Below are 26,589 nucleotides of genomic sequence, written 5' to 3'. Positions count from 1 at the left end.
TTACGGAAAAATTACAACAGCGCATTACTGCGATAGAAACAGAAAAAATGACCATTGACCAATTGAAATGTGGCTGTTCAAACGGTGAAGAGTGGCAAATCAGTTCAGTCCGCTGTTGTGCAGTTTTTTTTATTTTATTTGGTATGGAATACTCACAACTGTTGTAGGAATATCATAATCTTCCATATTACGATACTTTTTTCGCCTAAATAAAGGTTTTGGAAGGGTGTCCCATACTGCCCCAAATGGTGGCTCATATTGCCCCGTATAGTCGGGAACACACATTGAAATCAATACATTTTCAAAAGTGCATTCCAACAATTTCCAAACGCATTTTTCGTCATTCATCGACGTAATATGAAGGGTAACATTCTCTAGTATAAGTCAACTACATTTGAACGATGTTTTATAGAGCTTTTCAGCGCTTTTCGGGACGATTTCCTTAGGTGGCCCATATTGCCCCGATCACCCCTACATGACACATTTGGTGCGGTGGCGAATCTTTTTCGACCGCAGTTTCTTCTGGAGCCCGTAGTAGGCCCGACTTCCACAGATGATGCGCCTTCGTATTTTACGACTAACGTTGTTGTCAGCCGTTAACAAGGATCCGAGGTAGACGAATTCCTCGACCACCTCTAAGATATCCCCGTCTATCGTAACACTGCTTCCCAGGCAGGCCCTGTCGCGCTCGGTTCCGCCCACAAGCATGTACTTTGTCTTTGACGCATTTCACCACCAAGTCCAACTTTTGTTGCTTCACGTTTCAGGCGGGTGTACAGTTCTGCCACCTTTGCAAATGTTCGGCCGACAATGTCCATTAGACTGGCCCAGGAAACAAAAAGTTGTCGAATTCCACGGGGCACCCCCCAGGATTGTGTCTTTTGGTGAGAAAATCAATCTCTGAAAATTTCAGCTCAATCGCTTGTTGCATAAGCTGGCGCATTTGATTTGAAGTTTGTATGGGGATTTCAGTCAAAATATATAGGAAAATACACCTCCGACACTCATTCGATCTGGAAATTGGTTCTGATTGCTCGATTGAGCTCAGAATTGCAAAAAACGGCTGTTGGTATGTTACAGAACAATTCCACAGAACATTGTACGATGATTGAATGAACTTTTTATTTAGCTTTCGGCTGATTTATCAGGGTCTGATTTGTGTAATTTTGGATTTATTGATCGAATCGAGTCAGTTGAAAAGTATATAAAAGTTCATTTAATCATCGTGTAATGTTCTGTGGAATTGTTCTGTAACATACCAACAGCCGTTTTTCCAATTCTGTGCTCAATCGAGCAATCAGAGCCAATTTCCAGATCGAATGAGTGTCGGAGGTGTATTTTCCTATATATTGTGACTGAAATCCCCATACAAACTTCAAATCAAATGCGCCAGCTTATGCAACAAGCGATTGAGCTTAAATTTTCAGAGATTGATATTCTCACCAAAAGACACAATCCTGGGGGTGCCCCGTGGAATTCGACAATATTTTTTCTCCCCATACTAAGCTGGGCCAGTCTAATATCCATGTCATCCGCGAAGCAAATAAATTGACTGGATCTGTTGAAAATCGTACCGTAATCGTAAAAGAGCATACTTTCAGCTTTGTGTGTAAATAACGACCGGTCTAATAAGCGTTTTGTAGTAGTAGTAAAATTCATTTTTATTTTTCAAGTTTTGTTGTTTACATATTCTTACATAATAAGTGTTCGATCATGTGGTCCTTCATCTTTGTGTTGTTTAATTATAAAAAAAGAAAAAATCTAGTTCTAAAAATTGCATTGCAATATTCTACAGTATAGCCATCTTAGGCATTAGTCAGCCTGCTGGGCGAACGCCATGCAACGATCCCTAAGCCGTGTTTTACACTCACCAAGGCGCTCGTTAATTTGTTTGATCCTTGCCAGACGGTGGACCTCACAAGTTCGTGTCCTGGTGCTGGAAGTGGGGTTGAGGATCATCCTCAGGAATTTGTTCTGTACTCTTTGGAGTTTGAGGTGATGGCTTTTAGCGCAGCTCTCCCAGACTGGCATGCCGTATTCGATCACGGGGAGGATGATTTTCTTGTAGACAGCAAGCTTATTTTTCAGTCACAATGACGACCGGCGGTTGATCAAAGGGTACAGCAGTTTCAACAAAACGATACACTTTGTCACCGTCTTGTTAACCTGTTGCCGAAAAATACGCTTCCTGTCGAGGGTCAAGCCAAGGTATAGTCAGCCTCGTTGGCCCATTCCACGGCCGGAATAAGCCTGGGGGATTTTGAGTGGAGGAAAATGATGGTCTGGGTCTTCGCCTCGTTGATACAGATTTTCCAGCTGGTGAAATAATCTGTCAGGACATTCAGACCTCGTTGGAGTTTTGCCACGAACGCTCGAATGAATCGTCCCCTATACGATAGAGGTGTCATCTGCGAACAGTGACAAAGTGCCGCCTTCTTGAGGTTCTGGAATGTCGGAGGTGAACAGGTTGAACAGCAGGGGCCCGAGGATACTACCATGCGGGATGGAACACGCTCCTCTGACTAAGACCCAGAATGTCCTAGCCGATAGATAGTTACGGATGATTTTCACCAGGTAGCTGGGAAGATGGTAGCGTTGTAGTTTGTACACCAGACCATCATGCCTTACATTGTCGAATGCCTTCTCGACATCGAGTAAGGCCATGGCGGATGTGTGAAGAGCTGAGCAGAATAGATACGTTTGCGTGCGTTTTGACAGTTTTACCACCGGAAAACTGTCAAAACGCACGCAAACGTATCCATTCTGCTCAGCTCTTGAAAGACAAGCTTGTTCCGTGTGAGGACGTTGGTTACTCGGGTCAGTTGGTGTACGGTTGATCGGCAACGTCGGAAACCAAACCAAGATGTTAAGTTACTCGGCAGTCTCGAGTAGACGGCGGTAAATTGCTTGGATAACCCTGAGAGAAGACTGATGGGACGATAGCTTTTTGGAGAGGAAGGATCGTTCCCAGGCTTCCTGATGGGAATGACTTCCGCAGACTTCCTAGTAAATAGTTGAGTCGCATACACTGATTGAAGATCAGCGAAAGGTGCTCAAAGAATGGAGCACTCATGAGCTCGAGATGTTGTGGAAGCCTGGTGCCTTCATGTTTTTCGACGATTTGATATAGGCCGTCAATTCGCCAGCTGAGATCTCCAACTCCTCCGAGAAGTCGTTTGGAATCAGGTGGGTGCTGTTCGCAAGCTCGCTGGCTGCTGCTTCATGCGAACTGATGATGTTCTGTCCAAGATAGTGTGAGCTGACGAAATGGCGACCTATTTCGGCTGTCTTCTCTACAGGAGTTAACAAGCGATCCTTATAGTAATTGTTGTCTAGTGAGATCAAAGGTGGAAAGGGCCGAGGTTTGGATTTTAGAACTTTGGTTAGCTTCCAGAACGGCTTAGCACAGTCTGGGAGAGCGTGGATCTTATTGGAAAAATCAATATTTCTGAGGTCCACCTCTTGGCCTACATTATTTTGGTCATGCGATTGCACAGGTACCTTGGTACTGCCTGCGAGTGACATTTCGCAGACGGATCAAATCTTAGGTGAGTGTTTCAATGGTAAGGGTGTTGCTTACCTGCCGGGCCTCTGGTACATTCTGCTCGCGGGCTAGGGAGATCGCCTCCTGGATGGCGTGCAGCTGCTCGTTGACGTCTTCGGATGACACCGGATGCTGCTGGTAGTCGATGTTCTCGTCCACGCACCGTTGAAACCGACCCCAGTCGACTTGGTAATAGTTACGCCGGGTTAGCTCGTGCCGATTCACCGAAATTCCAACTTCCGCCACCACCGGATAGTGGTCCGAGCTGAGCTTCTGGAAGACGGTTAGGAGACGTGATCGTTCATGTTCGTGATGAAGATGTCGAGTGTTGCATGGCCCCGGACCGTGTCAACCGGGTAGGGCTGTCAGGGATCAGGATGGTGTAGTGGCCCTCCAGCTTGTCGTTGCACCACACGAACACGTTCCGGTTTGAGACGGTATTTCTCCGCGATTGGTGCTTTGCGTTCAGCCCCAGTAACATTTAGTTTTATGATAGTCATGAAGAGTAACCAAACCGTAACCAAAACCATAATTTTGAAGGCCGTTATAAAACCAAAAATGTTACTTGGGAGGTCTCCAGCGATGATGAACTGCCCCTGCCGCCGAGTGAGCTTGACTATATCTCTTTGTAGTTCGGCCGACGTGCCGTCGTCGACTTTGACTTGAGTGGGACAGTAAGCCACGATGAACGTGACGACTCCGACAACGGCTTCGATTATTCTGAGCTTGAAATCCGGCAGCAGGCGGCAGGCGATGTAGCACCGCAAGGCGATTGCCACTCCTCTCTCTCTGTAGCTTGTTCGACCGCAGCCTAAAACCCGTAATTGTTGCGTTTACCTCGTGCTTCAGGAGGCTTCTCCTGAAGGAAATCGCTGAGCTCGAGTTTTTTTTTTTGAGTTGGGTGCTCATTTTGCTGTCGGCGGAATCCTGGGGGAGGGAGCAGCGGCCATTCGCTGGTGGACGGACTGGATGTTGCTTTGCTTAGCCTTATTGCCGGTGGGACCAAGGTTGCAGCAGTTGCGAGTTTCCTTTGTGGTTGCAGCGGCGGACGGACTGGGATCGGCCGCCGCGGGGGCAGGATTGTCAGGAAGTTTTGTTCGTCGAGCAATGGGGGCGAGCTTCGGGCTGGACGATTTCTTGTGGAAGCTTTCTGGTAGATTTTGCAGAACTCCGCGCGTTTCGGGCAGGCCTTCATGGTGGCCCGGTGCTTTTCACCACAGTTGGCACAGTTGGGGTCAGCCTCTTCCGTTTGCTCGCACTCGTCGATGCCGTGGTCTCCGCCGCACTGGGTGCATCGTGCGTTCAAGAAGCAGTTCCGCGTGCCATGGCCGAAGCGGAGACAGTATGCAATGCGTCACGTCACGGTGCACGGCCCTATACTTTGTCCACTCGACGAGGGTGCTGTTGATGACCTTTTTTTGCTTGAGGTCCTTCAGCGTAGTAGTACCGTGATCCAGGTGCACCATGTACAGCTGATCACGGTAGGTCCGGGAAGCGTCATGCCGGCGGATTTTTTAAATGTTCAGAGCTTCCTTCAGCTCCTTTTCGTCTACGTCGTCGAGGCCACGCAGTACGACTTTGAGGGGCTTGCCGCCGGGGACGTCGTGTGTGTAAAACTGGAACAGTTTTGCATTCAGGTACTTTGCTATGAGACCTTTCCTCGATCATTAGTTTCCCACCTTTGACGCACAGTCGAAAGGTGCACTTTAGGCCCCGGGCGATCAGTTTACGAAGGTCGGGGCGAAGGTCCGACGGGTTCCCTTTCCCAGGCACTTCTCGTTTCGCTATGGTGATTTATCGTGGAACAGAGGTTGTTGCTTATTCCGTTTTTTCGTGGTACCCAGAAAATTGCCGACGCCACCATCCTTGAGCGAGGAGTACTTGTTGCTCAAGAGAAGCTTTTCACTTCCCTCGTCGGAAGCAACCTCCTTTGGTGGACGCTTTCGCGTTTTATTCGCCACCGAATTGGCCGCGGTATGTCCCATGAAGGGTCCGGGAGAAAATAACGCCAACGCGACGAAGCGAAGGCGTAAACACAGCGAACGAACAAGAGAAGTACTTGAAAAAAATGTGCGAGCAAGAAGCACGTCCGTAGGCGCTGCTATCACAAACTGGAATGACGCGAGCGTTCTGTAGATAGTCAGTTTCGTACGACGGCAAACTCTATTCGATCGGAGCGTCTTGTGGAGTACAAAGTACGTACAATTTCCTGCCACAATACGTCTCCGAAATTCTCTGCTGGTTTTGTTACCGGAGGTCACCACTAAAACCGAGTACATGAATTCTTCAACCGCCTCGATTTCGTCACCACCAATACAAACTCGCGGTGGATGGCTTACATTGTCTTTTCTTGAGCCTCTTCCCATCATGTCTTTGATGTGTTGATGATTAGTCCAATCCGCTTAGCTTCCATTTTCAGTCTGATGTACGCTTCCTCCATCTTCTCAAAGTTGCGTGCCTTCGTATATTACTCCCATCACCCGATCCATCGTCGCGTATCAGTTCAATCAAAATTAATTGCCTATGTTCCGGGTATTAGACCACCCGACATGGACATTAATCTACTATGTTCTGAAAACTCATATGTGAATATGTACATTATGTGGAAGATTTTGATTTGGGAATCTCGGGTTCAATCAGTAGCCGCTAAGCAGGCGGAGGTCCTTTCTTAGCTTAGCTGGTTAAAAGCACCAGTCTAGCGTACTGAGGGTCGTGAGTTCGAGTCCCATCGAAGGGAAAGTGGTTACCTCCAATACCTTTTTCAAATCAAAATCTTCCACATAATGCACATATTCACATAAGAATTTTCAGAACATAGTAAATTAGCAACCGTATCAGTTTATCTGGTGATCGTGTGCGTTCGATAAAACTTAGAATTAGAATTGAAGGCGGTTCTTCAGTTAAAAGCCAACTAGAAGAGAGGAATGATTCAGGATGCAAAATATTGCCTGAATGACGATTTTTGAAGACCCCTTCACCGGCCTCAAACACAGGACCGGGACGGCTGCACGTCGCTGGTAGGAGAAGCTCGGCTGTGCTGAGGAAATTGGGGTCTTGCATGAAGCTAGCGGTAAGTCATTAAGTAAGTAAGGATTTCTCAAATAAATCAGCGAAACAGACTATTTTGTTTTACTCAATAATTTATTCATACGATTAGAATATATCTTCGTTCGTTTTCTTTGTCCACTGTCGTCAGAGTACTGCAAGTAATATTATTATTATGTGGCTCTTCTTTTTTTTCTCATGGATTTCTTTTCAAGAAAAAAATGTAGCAAGTATGCCATGATCGGCATGATACCGATGCTCGCCTGTTATTCCCATAAACATTTTCAGCATAATAGTATTTTAAATTTACTTTCAAGTAATAAGCGATGGAACAATAAGACATTGATCCGAAGAAACGCGAAACGATATAAAAATTTAATAAATCCATTATTCTCCAACATAGCGAATAAAGTTTTGGGCAAAATATAAACTAGATCACAAACTGTGTAAATTTTTAATATTTTTTGTTATGCATTGTTTAACGAAAAAATTATAAAAATATGATATGACAAAAAATCTTTTTTCTTTTGTTTACCCTGTTGCTTCCGATTGTAATTTTTAATTCTTCGCGGAAAATATGATTCTAAGCCGTCTATGATTTCAACATATTGAAAACATTTATGGGACTAAACATTAAACTTCGGCAGTACTATACTATCCAAAATCACATATTTGTTCCATATGAATAGAAAATCCAACAAAAATGTGACTGACATGCGATTGCAGGCAGTATACGGAGTTGCCCAATATATTATTCGTTTAAACAGCCTGCAGTACCATTCAAAAGTAATTCTCATTTACCTCATATAATGCTCTTGTTATATTGAATAACACTCTAATTCTATACACAATCAAAGGGGATTATAGTAGCAGCAGACTCTGCTGATGTCAGTTTGATTCGGATTCGAGACACGATTTGCCCCCGTTGTCTCGATGATGCATAAAAAGTTTTTACTGATAACTACCGCTGCCTTCAAAATTCCATCTTCTCGACGACGACGATTACATCGATGTGACTAAGATAAAAATCAGAGGAGATCAAGCCGCTCCGTTCAGATTGCATAGGTACTTATTTGTCGGTTATACAGTTAGAGATATTGCTTGCCGGAGGAAAACTTTTTGAAACAACTGAATATTCCTAGGAATCATATTCCATTCAAGTGTTTCAGAAAATTTTACTCCAATCGCATTGTACCGAATGACAATATTTATCGTGGATATTTGTGCTGATTTCTTTAATTTAGCGAGGGATTTTTATACAACATATAAAACAATAGGAATCTCAATCAAATAACCATCACGTGAAACAGAAATTAATGTTGTCCATTTTTTTTCGATGTTGAGGAAAACAGCTCATCAGATGAAACTAACAAGATGGGATCAAAAAGCCACCTTTTCCACAGATAAAGAAACATCAAAACAAAGAGGGTATTAGTTTCTCTGATGTACTATTTTCGCAGGAAAATAAAGAATAAAATCGAAGCTGATAAAATCCGCTTAATGTTGGGACGCAATAAGTAATCATATTACATTACATACTATGTAGCTATGTCGTTGCCTATGTTCACTTTCATAAGAATTGTATTTTTACTGCCTATTTTGGAAATTATAGCAAAGAAAACAAGTATGATTTTGATTCATCAATATTAGGAAAAATACTTGCTCTTTCATCGATCTGTGATCCACGTTTAGAATATGATTGAAGTGTTACATGGGAGAACTGATCTCTTCAGAGGTAGACAACAAAAAAACCAACATAGCGTTTCTATTTTAGTTATAATTATTCTTCTTACTTCCAAGGGACGATAATATCAGCACATATTTCATTTCACAGAAAGAACTACTTCTATTACTTGCTTACAATTAGTGAATCAGTTTAATATAGTTTCATTTTCGTTCTTTGCTTTGCAATATAATGTGAACCGTTGATGTGGTTCTGGTTATATGATGATTCCTCAAAATGTATTCTACTTTTAAAAGTTTTATTTTTACCACTACATATGCATTACTAATTCTTCGTTTGTCGTTAAAACATACATTACTATTTATTTTTGCATTTTATAACACTGTGTTACGCGGAGTGAAGCTTCAAATATGAGAATCTCTTGTAGAAATATGCAAAAAAAATCTAAATGTGGAGGAAACAAATAGAATTTGCCGATTTAGATGGGGTTCGTTTTGGAAAAGCTTTTAATAAATAACAAACAATACATTTAATTAATTTTATAAGTGGCTTCACTCCTTTGTTATAATCAGACAAGATGTCTGTCTTAAACGCTACAGTAATGTTTTGTCGAACAAGTAATAATTATTTTACGAATGCTAAAATTTGCGCTTTGTAACTAAATTTATGAACTGATTTTCGTCAAACTGTATTCTAATAGGTCGATCCGTTTTTGTTCATAATACAGCGATTAAAAACCGACCAAATGTCGTCCATTATTTGTTAGCAAACTTTTTCTAAGTTAAAATCGTTAAGAAACGGATCGCTCAAGTACGCTAACATAAAACAAGCATAGGATAAACTGCGCATTTCGTAATCTAAGTCATTATTAGGCTGTTTGAATCGTCGAAAATCCCCATCGTAAAAACTCTATTTCTCAATGTCCGAACAAAATACTTCCTCCGCCGGTCCGTTACATGCATTCTGGACCGATTTGCTCCTGACTGAGTTCTTAAAAGTGTTAAAAATGAGAATCTTATTAAGCAGAGGAAGCCGCAGACTTGGCCGCGTCGGCAGCAGAGCTAGCAGTAGCAGAAGTAGTGGTAGAAGATTTGGTAGCGGCAGGGGTATCAGTAGAAACTGCATCATTGGAATTTTGACTTTCGTTATTGGCTTTGGCTTTGCTCGCCGCACCTGTTTCGGTAAGGATTTTTTCAACGTCCTGCAAAAATAGGTAGAACCAAGATTTGGCAATACAGTAGACGGTCTATTTTTTTTTTCTTCGAACTACGCGGTATGATTTTTAGGATGTGGAATGGTTGTTAGAGTGAGCATTAGCCATAATTTCGCGAATAATTTGAACATAATATCAAGTGATAATTATCTAGCGAGAATTATAAATTGATTTATGTATCAAAAGTGGGATAAAGAGAACAAGAAGGACGTAATGGGCGACCAGATTTAAAACATATTTGCAGGGAAAGTGAATATTACAAGAGCAAATATATAAGAGCGAGATAACAAAAAATGTAAAAAATAAGAGCAGTAGGGTTACGGATGGTATTCTCGGTCCCATTCCCGGCACAGGCTGAAAAATCACAGATACAAGTATTATTTTGATAAAACACCACCGTACCTTTAAAGCGGTGTGCCGAAGCGCAATAGCCTGCCGGGAATACCAGCCGATACCCTACATGGCAGGAGTAACAATATAAATCAAACGAAGCTTGTGTGATTTCTCATTATATCATAGGAATTTTTCTTTAATGGTAAAACTCTATAATCGTACACTGTGATCGTCTTTTTTGCGCAGATGTTCAAAAAGGCCGAAAAAAACGTAAAAATAACGAAAAACTGATTTTTTAGAACATCGTGTTTTTACGCGGATTTCGGATTTTACGCGGTTTTCAAAAAAGTCTTTTCCAAGGGGAAACGAGGTATTTATTGGAAGAATGGTGATTTGTCAAGTCATGGATTTTGTTCTGCTTTGCGCGGGTGAGTAAATAAATCAGAAAGTGAAAGTTTGTCTCTTGTCCAGTCGTTTTCTCCAGTAAGCGGATCGGCCGGTTGCCGTGATTTCTCGCTTAACTTTTCAAAAGGACCTAAGTAACATTTTTTTCATGAATTAATTTGAATACAGCAATCAATAGCTTTCATGTTGTTCTGTTGATTGCGCTATTCAAATTAATTCATGAAAAAAATGTTAAGCAAGTACAGTGCGTGTTTTAGTCGTCGAGAAAGATATAAAAATATCTGTCTTGTGTTCGGTGGCTCATGCGTATGTATTGCGCTTTACTCCGGTCGAAATAAGCGCGACCTTCAATAGTTTGCTGAACATCGAACAAGTGAGTACAGAGTGCTGCGCTTCCGCGCGTCTTACCGCATGACTACATTTTAATAAATTAGCTTGGGTAAGTGTTCAAATAGTTCCAATAGCGTCGCGTAATAAAATAAATAGTTTGATTTTCTAAATTAAAGTTCATCTATCGCTTTAAGGCTTGTTAAGCTATGCAAGGTAAGCCTCCTTGGATAAACGTACAACTCGTGCTGAAAAAATCATCTTTATGCAACTAGTTGTACAAACTACTATTAATGTTTTGGTTCCAAACGTAGTGCCGATATCGCATCTGATCATCACCTCCTCATCGGCGAAATACGCCTGCGCATTGCGCGGATTCGTCGACAGGAGGAAAGAGTTGGACGACGATTCAACACACGCCGACTGGAAGATGCCACGGTGAAACGGTCCTTCGTTGAAGAACTGGAGACGCGTGCTGCAGATATTCCGGAAGGTGGCAGCGTGGAAGACCAATGGACCGCCATCAATAATGCCTTCATCGCCACCAGCAAGAACAATATGGGCGAACTACGAACTACGCACCCAGAGAAAACAATGGATCACCGATGAGACCTGGAGAAAGATAAAGGAGCGAAGAGAAGCCAAAGCCGCGATAGAGCGATCGAAAACCAGAGGAGCCAAAGTCTTAGCCCGTCAACGATACGCGGCTCTTGAGAAGGAAGTAAAACGCTCATGTCGACAGGACAAGCGAGCGTGGGCAGATTCTCTGGCCGACGAAGGAGAGAGAGCCGCCGCAACCGGGGACATTCGCCTCCTCTACGATATTTCACGACGCTTAAGCGGGGCGAAGACGAATGCAACGATGCCTGTGAAAGACGCGAATGATCAGTTATTGACCGACTCAACTGACCAGCTGAAACGCTGAAACGAACAACTTTTTCAAGTGCCAGCCAGGCTACCACCACCTCGGCATGATCTGCCTAGGATCCGACGTATAACACGCGTCAATACCGAAGCTCCATCACTGCTAGAGATTCAAACAGCCATCCAAAGCGATTGACCGTGACCCAAACCGCGGGCTGTTATGGCTCCTATAACCATGGAGCACCTAAATGACTTCGAATTGGCGGATGATGTTGCACTCCTCGCGCAACGGCGCTCTGATATGCAGAGTAAGCTCAACGACCTTGCCGAGCGCTCCTCTTCGGCAGGTTTAGTCATCAACGTCAACAAAACCAAATCGTTGGATGTAAACACGGTGACTCCTTCCAGTTTCACAGTAGCCGGGCAACCAGTGGAGAATGTTGAAAGCTTCCAATATCTTGGTAGCCAAATGGCGTCAGACGGCGGTACCAAGATCGACATAGGCGCACGGATCAAGAAAGCAAGGGCTGCCTTTGCGAGTTTAAGAAATATCTGGAAAAACAGGCAGATAAGTGAACGCACCAAAATACGAATTTTCAACTCTAACGTGAAATCTGTGCTGTTATACGCTAGCGAAACATGGTGTGTATCAGTGGAAAACACTCAACGGCTGCAGGTGTTCATTAACAGATGCCTGCGGTATATAATTCGGGCCTGGTGGCCACACAACTGGATCTCAAACAACGAGCTCCATCGTCGTTGTCACCAGAGGCCGATAGCAACAGAAATTCGGGATCGGAAGTGGAGCTGGGTCGGCCACACTCTACGTAGGGGCAGAAACGAAATCTGTAAACAAGCATTAGACTGGAACCCAGCGGGACATCGCAGCAGAGGCAGACCCAGAGGCTCATGGCGTCGAAGCCTCAATACAGAAATAAAAGAAGTCGACCGAAATCTAACCTGGCAACAGGTTAAAGCGATAGCCGGGCAACGCTCAGGATGGAGATCTTTCAAGTCGGCCCTTTGCACCACCGGAGGTGTAGAGGATCCATAAGTAAGTAAGTCCAAACTAAGAGTCCAGTTTAATAATATAATTTCTCAGAAAATGAGAACCAAAGTATAAAATAATGTTTAGGTACAAAAATATTCTTCTGGAAATTATTTTTTGCGGACTATTTTAAAACATTTACATGTAATACGGCAAATTTTCTTTATTAAAAATGGATACCAACACCATTGCTGAATGTGTATCATTTAAATGCCAATGCCTTCTGCGAATGAATGAAAATAATTATTTTTAATCAAATTTCTTTATTCAGTTGATCAGTATTGTAGTTGATTTTATTTTTGCTAAGGAATCAGAACTGTTATGGTATAACCCTGTTTTAATGTACTTGTCATTTAGTACCAACCACAACTTAACATATGGTCAGTCATATGCCATGACTCATTCCCATCCCGGAATGATGTGGATTATTAAACCAATCACTTTCCCTGGGCTATTTTTATTATTCTTCATCCACCATCGCTGCCCTCGCAGCGTCAGCCATCATCGGTGTCTGACCGTGAACTTCGAGCGATGCGATGGGCGATTGCATCCATCGTAACCGACACCACTGCATCCGACCATCATCATGCATAGAATGGCAAAAAAATGCGCCCTCTTCTTTCACGCACACTCGCAGACCCACCGGGAGCTCTCCCACTGGCAACTGCATGCTGTGTAGGTAAAAGAATGCGAGAAAAAATACGCGAGCATAAAGCACGTCAGCTGCTGTCACAAACTGCAATGACTCGCACACGGAAGGCACTACTTCTTTTATGCACAAATATAATCTTGCGGTGGATCCGAAGGCACGCGGCAGTACATTCTGATGTCAGTGTTAGGAATGCACGAAATTGATTATATATGAAATTTTTATTGGCCTTGACAAAAATTGTAATTTTCAATAGCTTATCGTTAACAATCTTATGTTTCAATGAAGTTGGAAAATTACTGGAGAGTGTCCGAGTCGATTGATGTATAAATCTTAAAAATCCATAGAAAGATAAAGGCGCTACTAACGTTCGATATCTTCCCTTTCAGCGAAACGCTCTCGATTTCCAAAAATCTAAATGACACCCAGTATAGTAAAGAAAGACGTAAGTCCTACGTCAAAAACGACAACACTGAAAACACAGACAAACAGAAATAACACATTGAACATTCACTCATCAGATTCATCGTCGTTCAAACACTAACTATGTTGATTTTAGTTATGTTGACATACCACGAACCAGATGGCGGTCGTGTGCAAACGTCAAACTCGGGCAAATCCGGATGAGCACGTACGATCGATTGGCCAACCAATGATTATTAGAATTGACCAGTAAATCAGTGAACAATGGAAATTTGTCGAGTGTTATGTCTGTTTGTCTGTGCTGAAAACTTCCAAATATCGACTCCGCTAAGGAGCTGTTCATATACCACGTGGACAGTTTAAAGGGGAGGGGGTGTATGGCGAATGTCCACGGTAAACAAATTTTTGAATATTTATATGAGCAGTTGTCATCGCTTGGGGAGGGGGGTATCTAAATCTGACCAAAACCTGCCCACGTGGTATATGGACAGCCCCTAACCATGACGTGCATTTGGTGTTTGGAATGTTTCCTCCAAATTTCAATTGCCCGCATTGAGACTGATGCCAGTTAAGTATCAATTATGGTTCTGGCAGCGAGCGTTAATGAACTTTGCTCTGGTTATTGCTATATTTTTGATGGAAGGGCTGGCAGGCGAGACATTCTACTTTCTTAGTAAGGCAGGGTGACACCAACCTGAAACGGCGAGTGGTCTAATGGCTAGGCAAGTCTTCCGTTTCACAAAAACATGGCACGCCGTCAATCCTGCCACCCAGTTTTGCCAACTGGGTGGGAGTAGGCTCAGATGATAATTCCTGACTAGCGCTGATCTGGCTCTGAACACGCAAGTGTCAACCCTCGCATGGCCTCCCTGCTACCTCGGCAAGCATAGATAACCATGGGATCACAAAGGCGACTACTTCAGTGGAATTCGACGACAGCTGCAAGGAGGGCCTAATAATTATAAAATCTCATCACTGCAAAAAAAAACAAGTGATGCGTTCGACAACAAGGTGGATCCTTTTGCCAGACGAAGTGATCTTAATCGGTCGTCTCATAGGTCGCCAGGGGTAGGTGACAAAGAGGGGCGTTGTAAGATAAAGGAAGCGTCAGTCGAGATCAAACGAGGCTATTACCAGCCACCAGGAAAATGCAGCTAATCACGAACAGCTTAGACATGATCATGTCCTTTTTAGATAACCGCTAGAAATACAGCAGGGATCTAAAGATGTCTGTGATGACTCTCTGCAACATCGTTGTAGGGGCAAAACAGGGATGGAAGTCCTTGCTGAAAGCCAGTAAGTAGCCGGAATGTTTACTCAGAAGGTACTGCATATCCAAATCATACGGGCAGCAGGGACTATGTCGAAGGGATTAACGACTCCTCCCAACGGCCTCTGCGAGTTAGGTGGCCTGTCTAGGACGTGGTGGGGCTTGACAGCGGGCTCTGTTAAACCTCTACAAAAAGCTGTATGTGTCCGAAAGCAGGCCCTATCAAAGCGACCGTGTGCCGCTCAAAGCGCACAGGAGCCCAAGGAGTGCCAATTGGCACATTACGATCAATGCCAGCGAGATCCTGATTATGGCATTCTGGCCGCGTGTTAACAGACCTTGTCTTGGATATCGTAATATTGTGAAAGCGTGGGCTGGCAGTCTGACATTCTACTCTCTTAGTATATCCGGGCGACACTGACTCGAAACGGCGAGTTGGCTAATGGCTAGGCTGTCTTTCGTCCCCTAAAACCGTGGGAGGCCTTTTAGCACGCTGTTTAATCCTGCCACCAAGCTTTGCCTACTGGGTGAAAGTAGGCTCAGATGTCCTTTCCTGACTTGCGCTGATCTGGCTCTGAATACGTGTCAACCCTTGCATGGCCTCCCTGCATGCCGTAAGGCATACAAAGATAACCTGGGATCATTGAAAGCGACTACTCCAGTAGGATTCGACGGCACAAGGGGGACCCAATTAAAATGAGTGAAGCTAAAAATAATTCTTTTGGCGATACGTTAAGCATGGAGGTGGTAACCCCTTTGCACTTCGTTACACCGGCTTAGCCTGCCGGTGGGCCTGTACCGGATTTTGGAAAGCTATTTCCAGAACCGTGCACTATTATACGAGACCGATGCCGGTCAGAGAAGCGTTCCTATTACCGCAGGAGTTCCGCAAGGTTCAATACTGAGCCCGGTATTATAAAACCTTATGTATGACGGGGTTCTGAAGCTAAAGTTCCCTCCTGGTGTTAAGATCGTGGGCTTCGCCGATGACGTAACCTTAGAGGTCTTCCGGGAGTCAATTCCCGAGATAGAACTAACCGCAGCACACGCGATCAGCACGGTGGTGGCGGATTTAGAGGCCTGGAGCTCGCTCAACATAAGACGGAGGTGGTTATCGTCAAAACCGCAAGTCGGTTCAACATGCAGTGGGTCACGTGGGTGAATTCGCGATCGCATCAAAGCGGAGTTTGAAGCTCCTTGGGGTCGTAATAGACGACAAGCTGACCTTCGCCAGCCATGTCGACTATGCATACGACTACTGATGTTGCGGCATTATCGAGGATGATATCAGTCCTAAGGTGTGTGTATGTGTGTACGGCGGCCCGTCCTGGGCGAGAGCTCTGGGGGTAACCAGTTACCTGCGGAAGCTGGAGAGCACGTACCGCTTGATGTATCTCAGAGTGATATCTGCCTACCGCACAATATCACACGATACAGCCTGCGTCATTGCGAACATAATGCCAGTCGGGCTGGTCATCCGGGAAGACGAGGAGCCCGCGAACGCATCAGGGTGACTTCGGTGGCCAGATGGCAGCGCGAGTGGGATAACTCTTCTAAAGGTAGGTGGACCCACCGGCTGATACCTAACATATCGAGCTGAATGGGAAGACCCTATGGGAAAGTTCACTTCCATCTGACACAATTTCTGTCAGTCCATGGCTGCTACCATCTTATAAGTTCTTCAATGTCGCCTGGCAGTCGAAATGTGAAGATATTACCTATCATATATGACGGAATATTACCTTCAAATCTCCCAGCCGGCGACGTAACTGGCGACACTCTCGATGAAGTTAAATTTAAAGCTTCAAATGCGATTAGCAGAGTCAAGGAACGGCTCAACTCAATGAGATGGACGTTAGCACATCACAAGGCGGAAGTCGAGGTGGAGCATAACCGCCATAGGGTTGCCGCAGGCCAAAATAAAGCTTTAAAGCATCTGGGCGAGATGATCGATGATAAGTTCAATTTTACAAGCCATGTTGATTATGCATTCCAAAGGGCATCACTAGCGATAAAATCATTATCACGAATGATGTCCAAAGGATCGGCGGTGCATAGGCGGTTGTCCGACATTTCGCGGTAAAACATTCCGCGGTAAACTATTTCGCGGTGTACCATTTCGCGGTCTGTATCATTTGGCGGTAATCTGTTTCGCGGTTTATACAATTTGGCGGTATTCCTTTTTGCGGTATATATAATTTCGCGGTTTACAATTTCGCGGCGCTTCGTTCCGCGGTATTTAAGCTTAACATATCTTTTTAATTTTTTTATGTACTTTTAATACATAGTTCTTTTCTACCAACTTTTAATTTCCTCTTCTTTATATGGCCGTTTTTTTCATTGTGTTTTCCTTTCTAGCATGTTTCTCTTTTTTTACGCATTATTTTATGTTATTTCCAAAAGACATATACATTATTGTAAATATGATAATTAGATGTGTGAAATTTGCCATCAAGATGCACTATATCATATGATAAAGCTCGCTGTCTTAATAGCTTAAAAAGGTATGATATTTAGGTAGAACTCAGAAGACGGAAATTATTCATAAGGCAAAGTGTATCTTCCTTAAATGTTAGCCGGTATTAGACGAAATATCATGTGCTGCCTTCTTTAAATGTTCGCATTTGCCCGGTATAAGGCAAATTGTGATGTTTTGCCTTCTTTAAATATTTGCATTTGCCCGGTATTAGGCAAACTGTGTTGTTTTGCTTTCTCCAAATGTTTGCATTTGCCCGGTATAAGGCAAAATCTGATGTTTTGCCTTCTTTAAATATTCTCATTTGCCCGGTATAAAGCAAAATGTTATGTTTTGCTTTCTTTAAATATTTGCATTTACCCGGTAGAATGTGAAAGCTGTTGTTTTGCCCTTTTTAAATGTTCGCATTTGCACGGTATAAGGCGAAGTGTGTCTTTACATAGTCGCATTTGCAAATATGTTTTGCCCCACAATATTTTTTTTGGGATTTGAATTTATACTGGTCTGGTGTAAACTCGATGATTATTTACTTACACAATAATTAGGGGAAACTGACAATTGTTGAACGGCTAATTTTGTCGCCTATTGTTGAACTCCCATAAGAAATGCACGTGCGTTCAACAATAGGCGAAGAAATTAGCCGTTCAACATTTGGCGAATTACCCTAAGTGAATTTTGAGGCTTTTCAAAGCTGAAGAACACATTATTGAACTATTTGTAACATTAGTGAAATTTAACCTGCGAATTAGTATTAACCGCGAAAAAGTTCACCGCGAAATAGTACTAACCGCTGAATGGCATATCGCCAAATAATATAAACCGCGAAATGTTATACCGCGATATGATACTGAACGCGAAGTGGTAGACCGCGAACTGGTACACCGCGAAATGGTTAACCGCGGAATGTTTTACCGCGAAATGTCGTACAATCGCAAAGGCTTATATCGGGAGTAGCATTGTCTATTATCCGATACGGCGTTCCAGCTTAATCCCTAGGATCTTAATCCAAGGAACGTGATCAGATAACACCGGCTGATGTGTCTATGGGTTGCAAGCGCACACAGTACCATATCGTATAAGATGATGCCGATAGACGTACTTCTGGATGAAGATGTTGAGTGCTTTAACGAAAAGGATTCGGTACAAGTGTGACCTCGAAAGCAAGAGCAGCCTCGTTGCTGAAATGGCAAAGATGCCGCAGTTAAAGGTCGTTGAACTCACAGGCTTATCCGGATGTATCGTGTTGAGTCAATAGAAAGTATGTTCAGGTCAACTTCCATCTTACACCTACGTCTGAAATAAATATAAATAATAACAATAATTCCACCTTACACAGGTGTTGTCTGAACATGGCTGTTTCAAGAGGTTTTTGCATAGGTTTGTCAGGTTCGCAGAATCTGCGGATTCCCCGGAATGCGTAGGCGAGACGAAGTCGGCGGAACATGTGATGTTCGTATTCCCGCAATTCGATATTAAGCGAAACGACATACTGCTTATCAGCGGCCTGGATTTGACCCTGGACAACCATATAGAAGTAATTGCGGTCCATGCGCGATTGTTCTTGTCGGGGTGCGCGTTTCCCACGTGAGTTACTAATAGATACCGTTAGGTTACTGTCATGGATTGCGATCGACGGGTGGTTACGAACTCCACGTAGCGTCTTTAAACTCTGCGTTATTATAATGCAGGTGTGCATCGGCACGGTGACACCGCGTTACCGCTTTTTACGAAGCACACCCGCGTTGTTGTTGTGTGCTCGCACCGATGAATAGGCGCTACTTATACTTTGAGCCCTAGCCGAACGCTCCCTTATGGTGGGTCTCATCGTTATGGTACATATTTATAAAATATTTACGATTCCAAGTTTATAAAAAATTAAAACCACTATAACTTGAACAGCTAAAAATAACATGCTGGACCAAGTTTTGTAACAACTTTTTAGACGTCGACGCTGAAGTAATGATATTTTAATCACACAAGCTACGTTTGTTAGTGGATTGACTCCCTCGAAAATTTCAAATTACCTGTTCCGGATGCTTGCCGATAAACTCCAATCGGGCTGCGTCGTACATCTTGACGAACTTGTCTCGCTGTTCCTTAAACTGAGCAAACAGCACATCGTCTTTATTGCCTTTCAATCGCTCGGCCAGATCTACCTTCTTCTGATGTTCGGCTTTGATTTCTTCCGTTACCCACGGTTTGTCCAGTGGATAGTCCTCCTTCGGCTTGGCAGCCACTTTGGGTTTAATCTTTTTGCCTATCGTTTTCGCGATCTTACCATTTGTGGGAGCCACTCTCGGCACTGCTCCCTTGGGGCCTTTACCCATTCTTCCTGGAGGTAGCTTTCCGTTCGGGTTGCGTCGCATCGGAGGACCATCTGGACGACCACGCATCGGCGGTGGCATCATGCGTCCCATAGGATTCAACATTGGACCTCGCATGGGTGGCATCGGAGGCATTGGCCGTGGCATCATGGACATAGGACCCGGTCCCATTGGTGGACCTCCGAAGCGGCCATTTGGAGGAGGCGGCGGCATCATTGGGCCCCCACGCATGCCTCGCATTCCCATAGGAGGCACGCGAAAGTGTGGAGGCGGTGGCGGAAGGGGACCGTTCCGGCGACCTCCACCCATCGGAAACATGGGAGGCATAGGGGGCATCGGTGGACCCCAATGGCCTCCCATGCCCTGCGGCATTCGTCGCATGCCTCCATTTTTCATATTCATTCGCTTCTGGTTTGGATTTCCCTTTCGAGCAGGACCTTTGGTTGCCCCATTATTCGTACCGGATGTCGCATTAGCCGCAGCAGTAGTTCCGCTGGTAGTCGAAGCTGAAGGAACCTGAACATCGTCGTTGAAATCCACGAAACCGGGGTTGTCACCGAGCTGATTAGCATTGAACATTGCGCCAATATTCCGGGCGTTCAAGGGTTTCGGCCCTCCCGGTTTGAACCGGGGTCGACCGGGCATACCATTATTGAATCCTCCTCGACGCTTGTTTGGAACCATTTTCGGGGCAACCATTTTGTCCGTCAGTGTTTTCACTGTTTATCTTACCGGAAAATTGTTTAATTCTTCTATTATTTTATCCTATTTCGAGCGCGAGCTTTTTCACACTTTTTCCGGTCTTTCAAAGTTAATTAGAACACAGAAAATTACGAAAATGATTGTTGAAATTGTAAAATGAAGCCAAATGCGTGAATTTTTCACTTTTTCTGTTTGCTGATCACTGCGACTGCTGTACTAAAATCTGACGTTTAGATTGGGAAACAAGGAAAAGATGTCGAATTGGCTACCAATGCATGTACCTATCCCGCTCGGAAATTTGTTCTAGACATCTCCGCGATATCTCTGAGACAAAATGTTGAGTCTCCTAGATATTTTTCTTCGATGTCTAGAACCTGTCAGACCTCAAATCCGCCTCAAATGCAACAACCGTTTAAACCGGTGTCTACTTCAAATTTTAGACGAGTAAACCGTTTGAACCGAAAGGGATTTGACATATCGATTCTCTTAGATAATACTAAAGACACACTGGTGGTACAAGTACCACGGTTATATACCCTAGTACATATTGTACCATGGTTTTCCACGTTGTACCAGCATGGTACAAGATGACACACTAATGGTACAACTTGTACCATGGTACGAATACCATCAGTGTGTCATTAGTATAACGCAGAGATATCTAAAAGACATGGGTACCACAGTTCTTCTAGATTTTTGCTAGATGTGGTAGAGACATGGGTACCTACTGATTCTTCTTCTTTTTGTTCTTGTTTGTTTTCGGTTTGTTTACTTTGGAAACTATTTAAGCATTTTGTTATAAATTTTATTATAAATATCTATTTTATTAGTTTTTTTGCATGACATCGATGAGGCGCAGAAGACAGAACCCCTCGACGGTAAATAGGCGATAGCGCCGTCGTTCAAACTGGCCACTTCAAGGTACGGCTACGGGAAATTGGCCCATAAGAAGGATCCTATTCGAATGGAAGAAAAGATTATTTTAATGGGCTTGAAGAGAATATGCCAGAAGGACATTATGCAACACTATCGGATCCTCCTATATTAGATTTGATATTAGGTCTATCGCAATCCTTTCCGTATAAGATGTGTCATCAGGATTATTTCATTTTTTCTCGGGAAATAAGGGTTCTATTCGATATTCTTTGAGAATTTCATTAGGATTTTTTTTATATTCGATTGGAATAATTTCTGATTTCCGCTCGGATTGAGGATTCCATTCATAATTCTTTGAGAATTAATTCCGAAACCCTTTGATGATTCAATACTAAACCTTTCCGAGATTACTGAATGGAATTCAGAATGAACCTCAAAAGTAAAAGTATATATACCGAATCGAACTCTGAAAGAATAGCGAATGAAATCATAAAACAAGTTCAAATTGAATTCAAAATTATCCCGAATGAAATATTCTTATGATTCCTTTTGGAATTCTCAAAGAATATCGTATGGAATCCTGAAAGAATGCAGATTTATCAACGGAAGCACTATTTGCGGAATATCTCCTCCACACATTCCAAGCGAATTTTTCCAGTTATTTTGAGGAAATTCTTCCAGCTATTTCGATAAAATTTTATCTGGACTCCAAAAAAGAATTCCCCCAGGATATGCATTAGAATTCCTTTAGTTATTTTGAGGGAATTCCACCAGAAGTTACGAGATAATTCCACCTAAAGTTCCGAGAGATTTACTCCAGTTATTCTGTTGCATGTCCTCCAGCTACTTTCGATAGAACTCCACCAGGATTTTTCTTGGAAGGCTTGTTGGATTTCTGACTAATTACCTGAAAGTACTCTCTTGGAATTCATGGAATCTTTTTAGAATTTGTGGAGCTCTTAGTGGAATAATCTCAGAACACCTGGTGGAATTCTCTCGGATCTCCTGATTAAAATTCTTCCGGAACTTTCGGTGAAAAAATCTAGGAACTCCTGGTGAAATTATTTCGAAACTTCTGGTGGAACTCTATCGGAACTCTTGATGGAATATCTCGACCTGCTGGGACAATTCTTTTCGGGCGGTTCGCGGCCAATGTTGAGCATGGCAGTACAGATCCCTCCGGAACAAAACCTTGAAAGTACTGCCGTTTTGGGATGACGAAGGGCGAGACACTACATTATTCGAAAATTATAAATAGTTTTTATTAATGCGGATACAAAAAAATATTAGTAGTTTACCTCAATTAGCGGAAATAAACAAGAATTACATTTAAACCATGAGTAAAAGTTAACTTTTCGGGAAGCTGAAAAACCTGAAAACACGTTTCCTGCTTTTCCAACCGGTGCTTTTTCGACAGTTGCTTCATTTACTTGTGTGCGCCGAACCGGTGCAGTTTACGCATACTTATAATACAATTTATACGGAATTGTACAGTGGTTCAGAACCAAGATAAGTGTATGAGCCTAAACGAAGGGGGTTCGTATCTTATCGAGGTAGAATCCTCTTCGCTTTTAGAAATCCTTCCATGCGGGTAATACCGTACTTTTTCAATCGAATAAATAAATACCTTTTTTTGTCTAACGCTCAGTACACAGACAAACAGACGTAACACTAGAGAAAATATCATCGACCATGACTTCAACGATCAATTTGAATTTGATTGATTACGCAATTCACAACTAGAGGCGCTAGTGTCGCAATCCTTCGGGTTTGACATTTCACTCCAGCGCCTTCTGGTGATGATGTCATACGAAACATCGTTTCGTGTAACATGATCGTAAGATGGTGGTTGATAAGTTGAGCGATGAATTTTTCAGAAAAATGTTCAAGCTGTTACGTCTGTATGTCTGTGCTCAGTAGTTCGCGAGTGCCTTTATTTCGCGTTACCGAATCTTTCCCAGATACGCGTGATTCCACTGCTAATTGGAACCTGCACAATCCGTCAGGTTATTGGCCCAGTGGCAGCTGCGGAAGTGAATTGGTTCGCGAGTGGCTTTTTGCTCAAACGGAAAGTTCCGTCACAGACAAACAGACATAACACATTGAACATTTACTCATCAAATACATCGTCGTTCGAACACTAACGACATCTGTTGATTTCAGTTAGTTGGGCAAATCGCGAACCAGATGGCGGTAGTGAGCAAACGTCAAACTCAAGCAAAAATGATGCGCGCGCCACGAGTGATCGATTGGCCAACTAATGATTATTTAAATTGGCTAGAGTCCTATAAGAAGAGTAACGTCATGTGCCACGTTTGACAGGTCTCCTGCTCATTTGGAACGCGCATTTGTATGGAACTGACAGACGATTCTGTTCCAATTCTGACACTTGACGACACTGTTATTATAGTCACTGTAGAATTGGCCAGTAAATCAGTGAACGGTGGAAATTTGACGAGTGTTATGTCTGTTTGTCTGTGGTTCCGTGGTGTTCCGCCCCGGGTGAGGGCGAAGAAAGCAAAGCAAAGTAGTAGTGTTAGTGATCCCTTCTCCAGGAGGAGAAGAAGAACAGAAAGAAGAATTGCGTTGCTGAGCAACTGTCGCTTGAAGGAAAAAGTGCACGTTTTTTTTTCGTTTGTTTTTATTCTTCGTCAGTGTTTCCAAGCCATTGACGCTTGAGGTCAAAAGGAGACGAATAGTGTTTCGCGCCGTGACTTTAACCGACAAACGCAAGAGTGCTTCTCCAAGTAAACAAAACCAGTTTTTTTTGTGTACCGTGTGCGCCGCGAATTTGCTAGTGTCGAAATGTCAGACGCGAAGCTCTCCGGAACGAATTGGCAAACATGGAAAATACGCCTCGAAATGTTGTTGTGCCGCTAGAATTTGTGGAGCATTGTATCCGAAGATTTGCCAGATGAAGACGATCGCGATGACGAGTGGGAAATAAACGATCGGAAGGCGAGGGCAACGATTGTGCTGCTGCTGGAGGATAGCCAGCTACCGTTGATTAAAAAGTGCACAAATGCTCGCGATACTTTTTCAGCTCTTCGTAGTTACCACGAGAAAACGTCGCGTTCGGTCCGCGTCTCGCTCCTTAAGAAATTGTGCGCAATTAATTTATCGGAAGGCGGGAATTTGGAGCACCACTTGTTTGAAGTGGACGATTTGTTTGACCGGTTGGAGGCCGCGGGAATGTCCCTCGATAAGGACACGAAAGCCACGGAGCCTCCCGCGTTCGTTTGACAGTTTGGTGTCCGCTCTTGACAGTAGGCCAGATGATGATATTACGCTTGAGGTAGTGAAAGCAAAACTGGCTGACGAATATAATCGTTGTCTGGAACGCGATGCGGGTGCAAGAGGCTCAAAGCCGGAACGGGCAATGCGCTCTGAAATGAAGAAAGAAACGCGCAAATGTCATTTCTGTAAGATGCCCGGTCATCTCCGGCGTAACTGCAGGAAGTATAAGGACTCCGTGAAGAACGAAGAGAGTGGCGTGAAGCAAAGAAGAGAAGAAGCCGGAAAAGCCAAAACGGCTCGCAGTGAAGTAAAACACGTCGCGTTCGTGGTCGATGGTGACTCGCATTCGTGGCTTATCGACAGTGGGGCAAGTGCCCATATGACGAGTGACAGGGCGTTTTTCTCGGAACTGAATGAGTTCACGGGCGGTTGGATCACGATGGCCGACGGAAAGAAAACGCGAATTTCCGGTGAAGGTCGCGGAGTGCTTTACGGTCACGATGATGACGATAACGTGGTACAAATTGAGATGAACGACGTAAAATTCGTACCGGGTCTTGCAGCTAGGCTAGCGCAAAAGAACATGAGTGTGTGTTTCGGGAAGGAAGATTGCAAGATCGTCGACGCAACAGGCGATACAGTGGCGGCAGGCGTTCGCAGTGGTGGATTGTATTATCTGCGAATCGCAGGTGCAGCTATGAAGGCGACGGAGAGCCAGCATCGAGAGAATTGCCAACACCAGTGGCACAGGCGCCTAAGCCACCGCGACTGGACAGCCACCGAGCGGATGCTGAAGGAAGGTTTGGTCAACGGAATAAAGGTAAGCGACTGTGGGATGAAAATCATTTGCGAAATTTGTTTAGAGGGGAAGTCGGCAAGGGCGCCGTTCCCGGATGTCATCGACAGGAAATCCCGGCAGGTTTTGGACATTGTGCATACGGATCTCTGTGGTCCCATGAAGAATGCCACACCGAGCGGCAATCGTTACGTGATGCACGTTATCGACGACTACAGTCGCTTCACCGTGACGTACCTACTTAAGCACAAATCCGAAGCAGCAGCGAATTTGAAGGATTATGTACGATGGACGGAGAACATATTTGGACGCAAACCTGCAGTAATCCGCTCGGATGGAGGAGGAGAGTTCGATAACAACGAGCTGCGAAAGTTCTACCGTGAGGAAGGTATTAAGCCGCAGTTCACAACTCCGTATTCGCCTCAGCAAAATGGCGTAGCTGAGCGGAAGAACAGGAGCATCACCGAGATGGCCACCTGTATGCTGATCGACGCCGGTTTGGAGAAACGCTACTGGGGAGAGGCTGTGCTTACGGCTACATACCTTCAGAATCGCCTGTTATCCAGATCGATAGGAAAAACACCGTACGAACTATGGTGGGGGCGGAAGCCCGACTTGTCACATTTGCGAGTGTTCGGCAGCGAGGCGTATGTGCATGTTCCTGCAGTGAAGCGTACCAAAATGGATAGCAAAGCACGTAAGCTGGTCTTCGTTGGGTACTCCATGGAGCATAAAGGGTACCGGTTCTTAGATCGTGATACGGACTCGGTTATAGTCAGCAGAGATGCTCGGTTCTTGGAGTTGGGCAACGGTTCATCCTTCGTGGAAATTCCAATGTCAGGTGGAGATGGCACTGAAGTGGGACAGAGTACCCTGAAGCAGGAGGAGCAAGAAGTCGATTGTCCGAAGAACGAAACTTCAGAAGATCGTGATCCATTGAGTGACGGTTCTGGCTGTGACGAGCAATACGAAGATGCAGAGTCCGAAGGTGAAGAACAGCAAGTCGCACGGCGGTCCACTCGTTCTACTCGTGGTGTGGTTCCGCGGCGGCTCGGCGACTACGTACTGGAAAGTGTTGTTGAAAAGGCGTCCTGTGCTTTCGAAGAGCCTGGTGATTATCGAGAGGCTATGAAGGATACCCGGATAAAAATTTACAGTTCCTTGTATGGTATGATCCATTGGAATTCAATTGGTTGTATGGTAAATAATACAATCTATTGTACTTTTATTGTAGATTTTTCACGGTTGTAAAAATCCTTTATTGTACTTACTTTAAAAGTACAATACATTCAAATGTGACCGATACATTCTATAATATTTTAGTTGTTCGCTTATGTTTTATATTGCTCATCCAAAAATTAAACAAATTATAA

At 43.9% G+C, this 26,589-nt stretch overlaps 1 protein-coding gene across 1 annotated transcript; it reads right to left on the bottom strand.

Annotated features, from left to right (window-relative positions):
* Positions 1-6,806: 6,806 nt before the first annotated feature.
* Positions 6,807-20,534, bottom strand: LOC134225112 (DNA-binding protein K10-like). Its single transcript, XM_062704898.1, has 2 exons — positions 19,306-20,534; positions 6,807-9,474 (listed from the first exon to the last, which is right to left on the bottom strand). The coding sequence occupies exons 1-2, from the start codon at positions 20,302-20,304 to the stop codon at positions 9,292-9,294; spliced, it is 1,182 nt and encodes a 393-aa protein (XP_062560882.1). The 5' UTR covers positions 20,305-20,534; the 3' UTR covers positions 6,807-9,291.
* Positions 20,535-26,589: the final 6,055 nt, after the last annotated feature.

This window comes from Armigeres subalbatus, chromosome 3, assembly GCF_024139115.2.
Source record: "Armigeres subalbatus isolate Guangzhou_Male chromosome 3, GZ_Asu_2, whole genome shotgun sequence".
NCBI classification, from domain to species: Eukaryota; Metazoa; Arthropoda; class Insecta; order Diptera; family Culicidae; genus Armigeres; species Armigeres subalbatus.
The sequence above is the reverse complement of the archived record's forward strand: the minus strand, read 5'-3'. Positions and strand labels throughout refer to the sequence as shown.

Coding starts and splice junctions, on each gene's coding strand:
- LOC134225112 (XM_062704898.1), bottom strand. CDS start 20,304: ATGGTTGCCCCGAAAATGGTTCCAAACAAGCGTCGAGGAGGATTCAAT. Junction 9,475..19,305: donor TCGGCAAGCATCCGGAACAG/GTAATTTGAAAT, acceptor CTATTTTTGCAG/GACGTTGAAAAAATCCTTAC.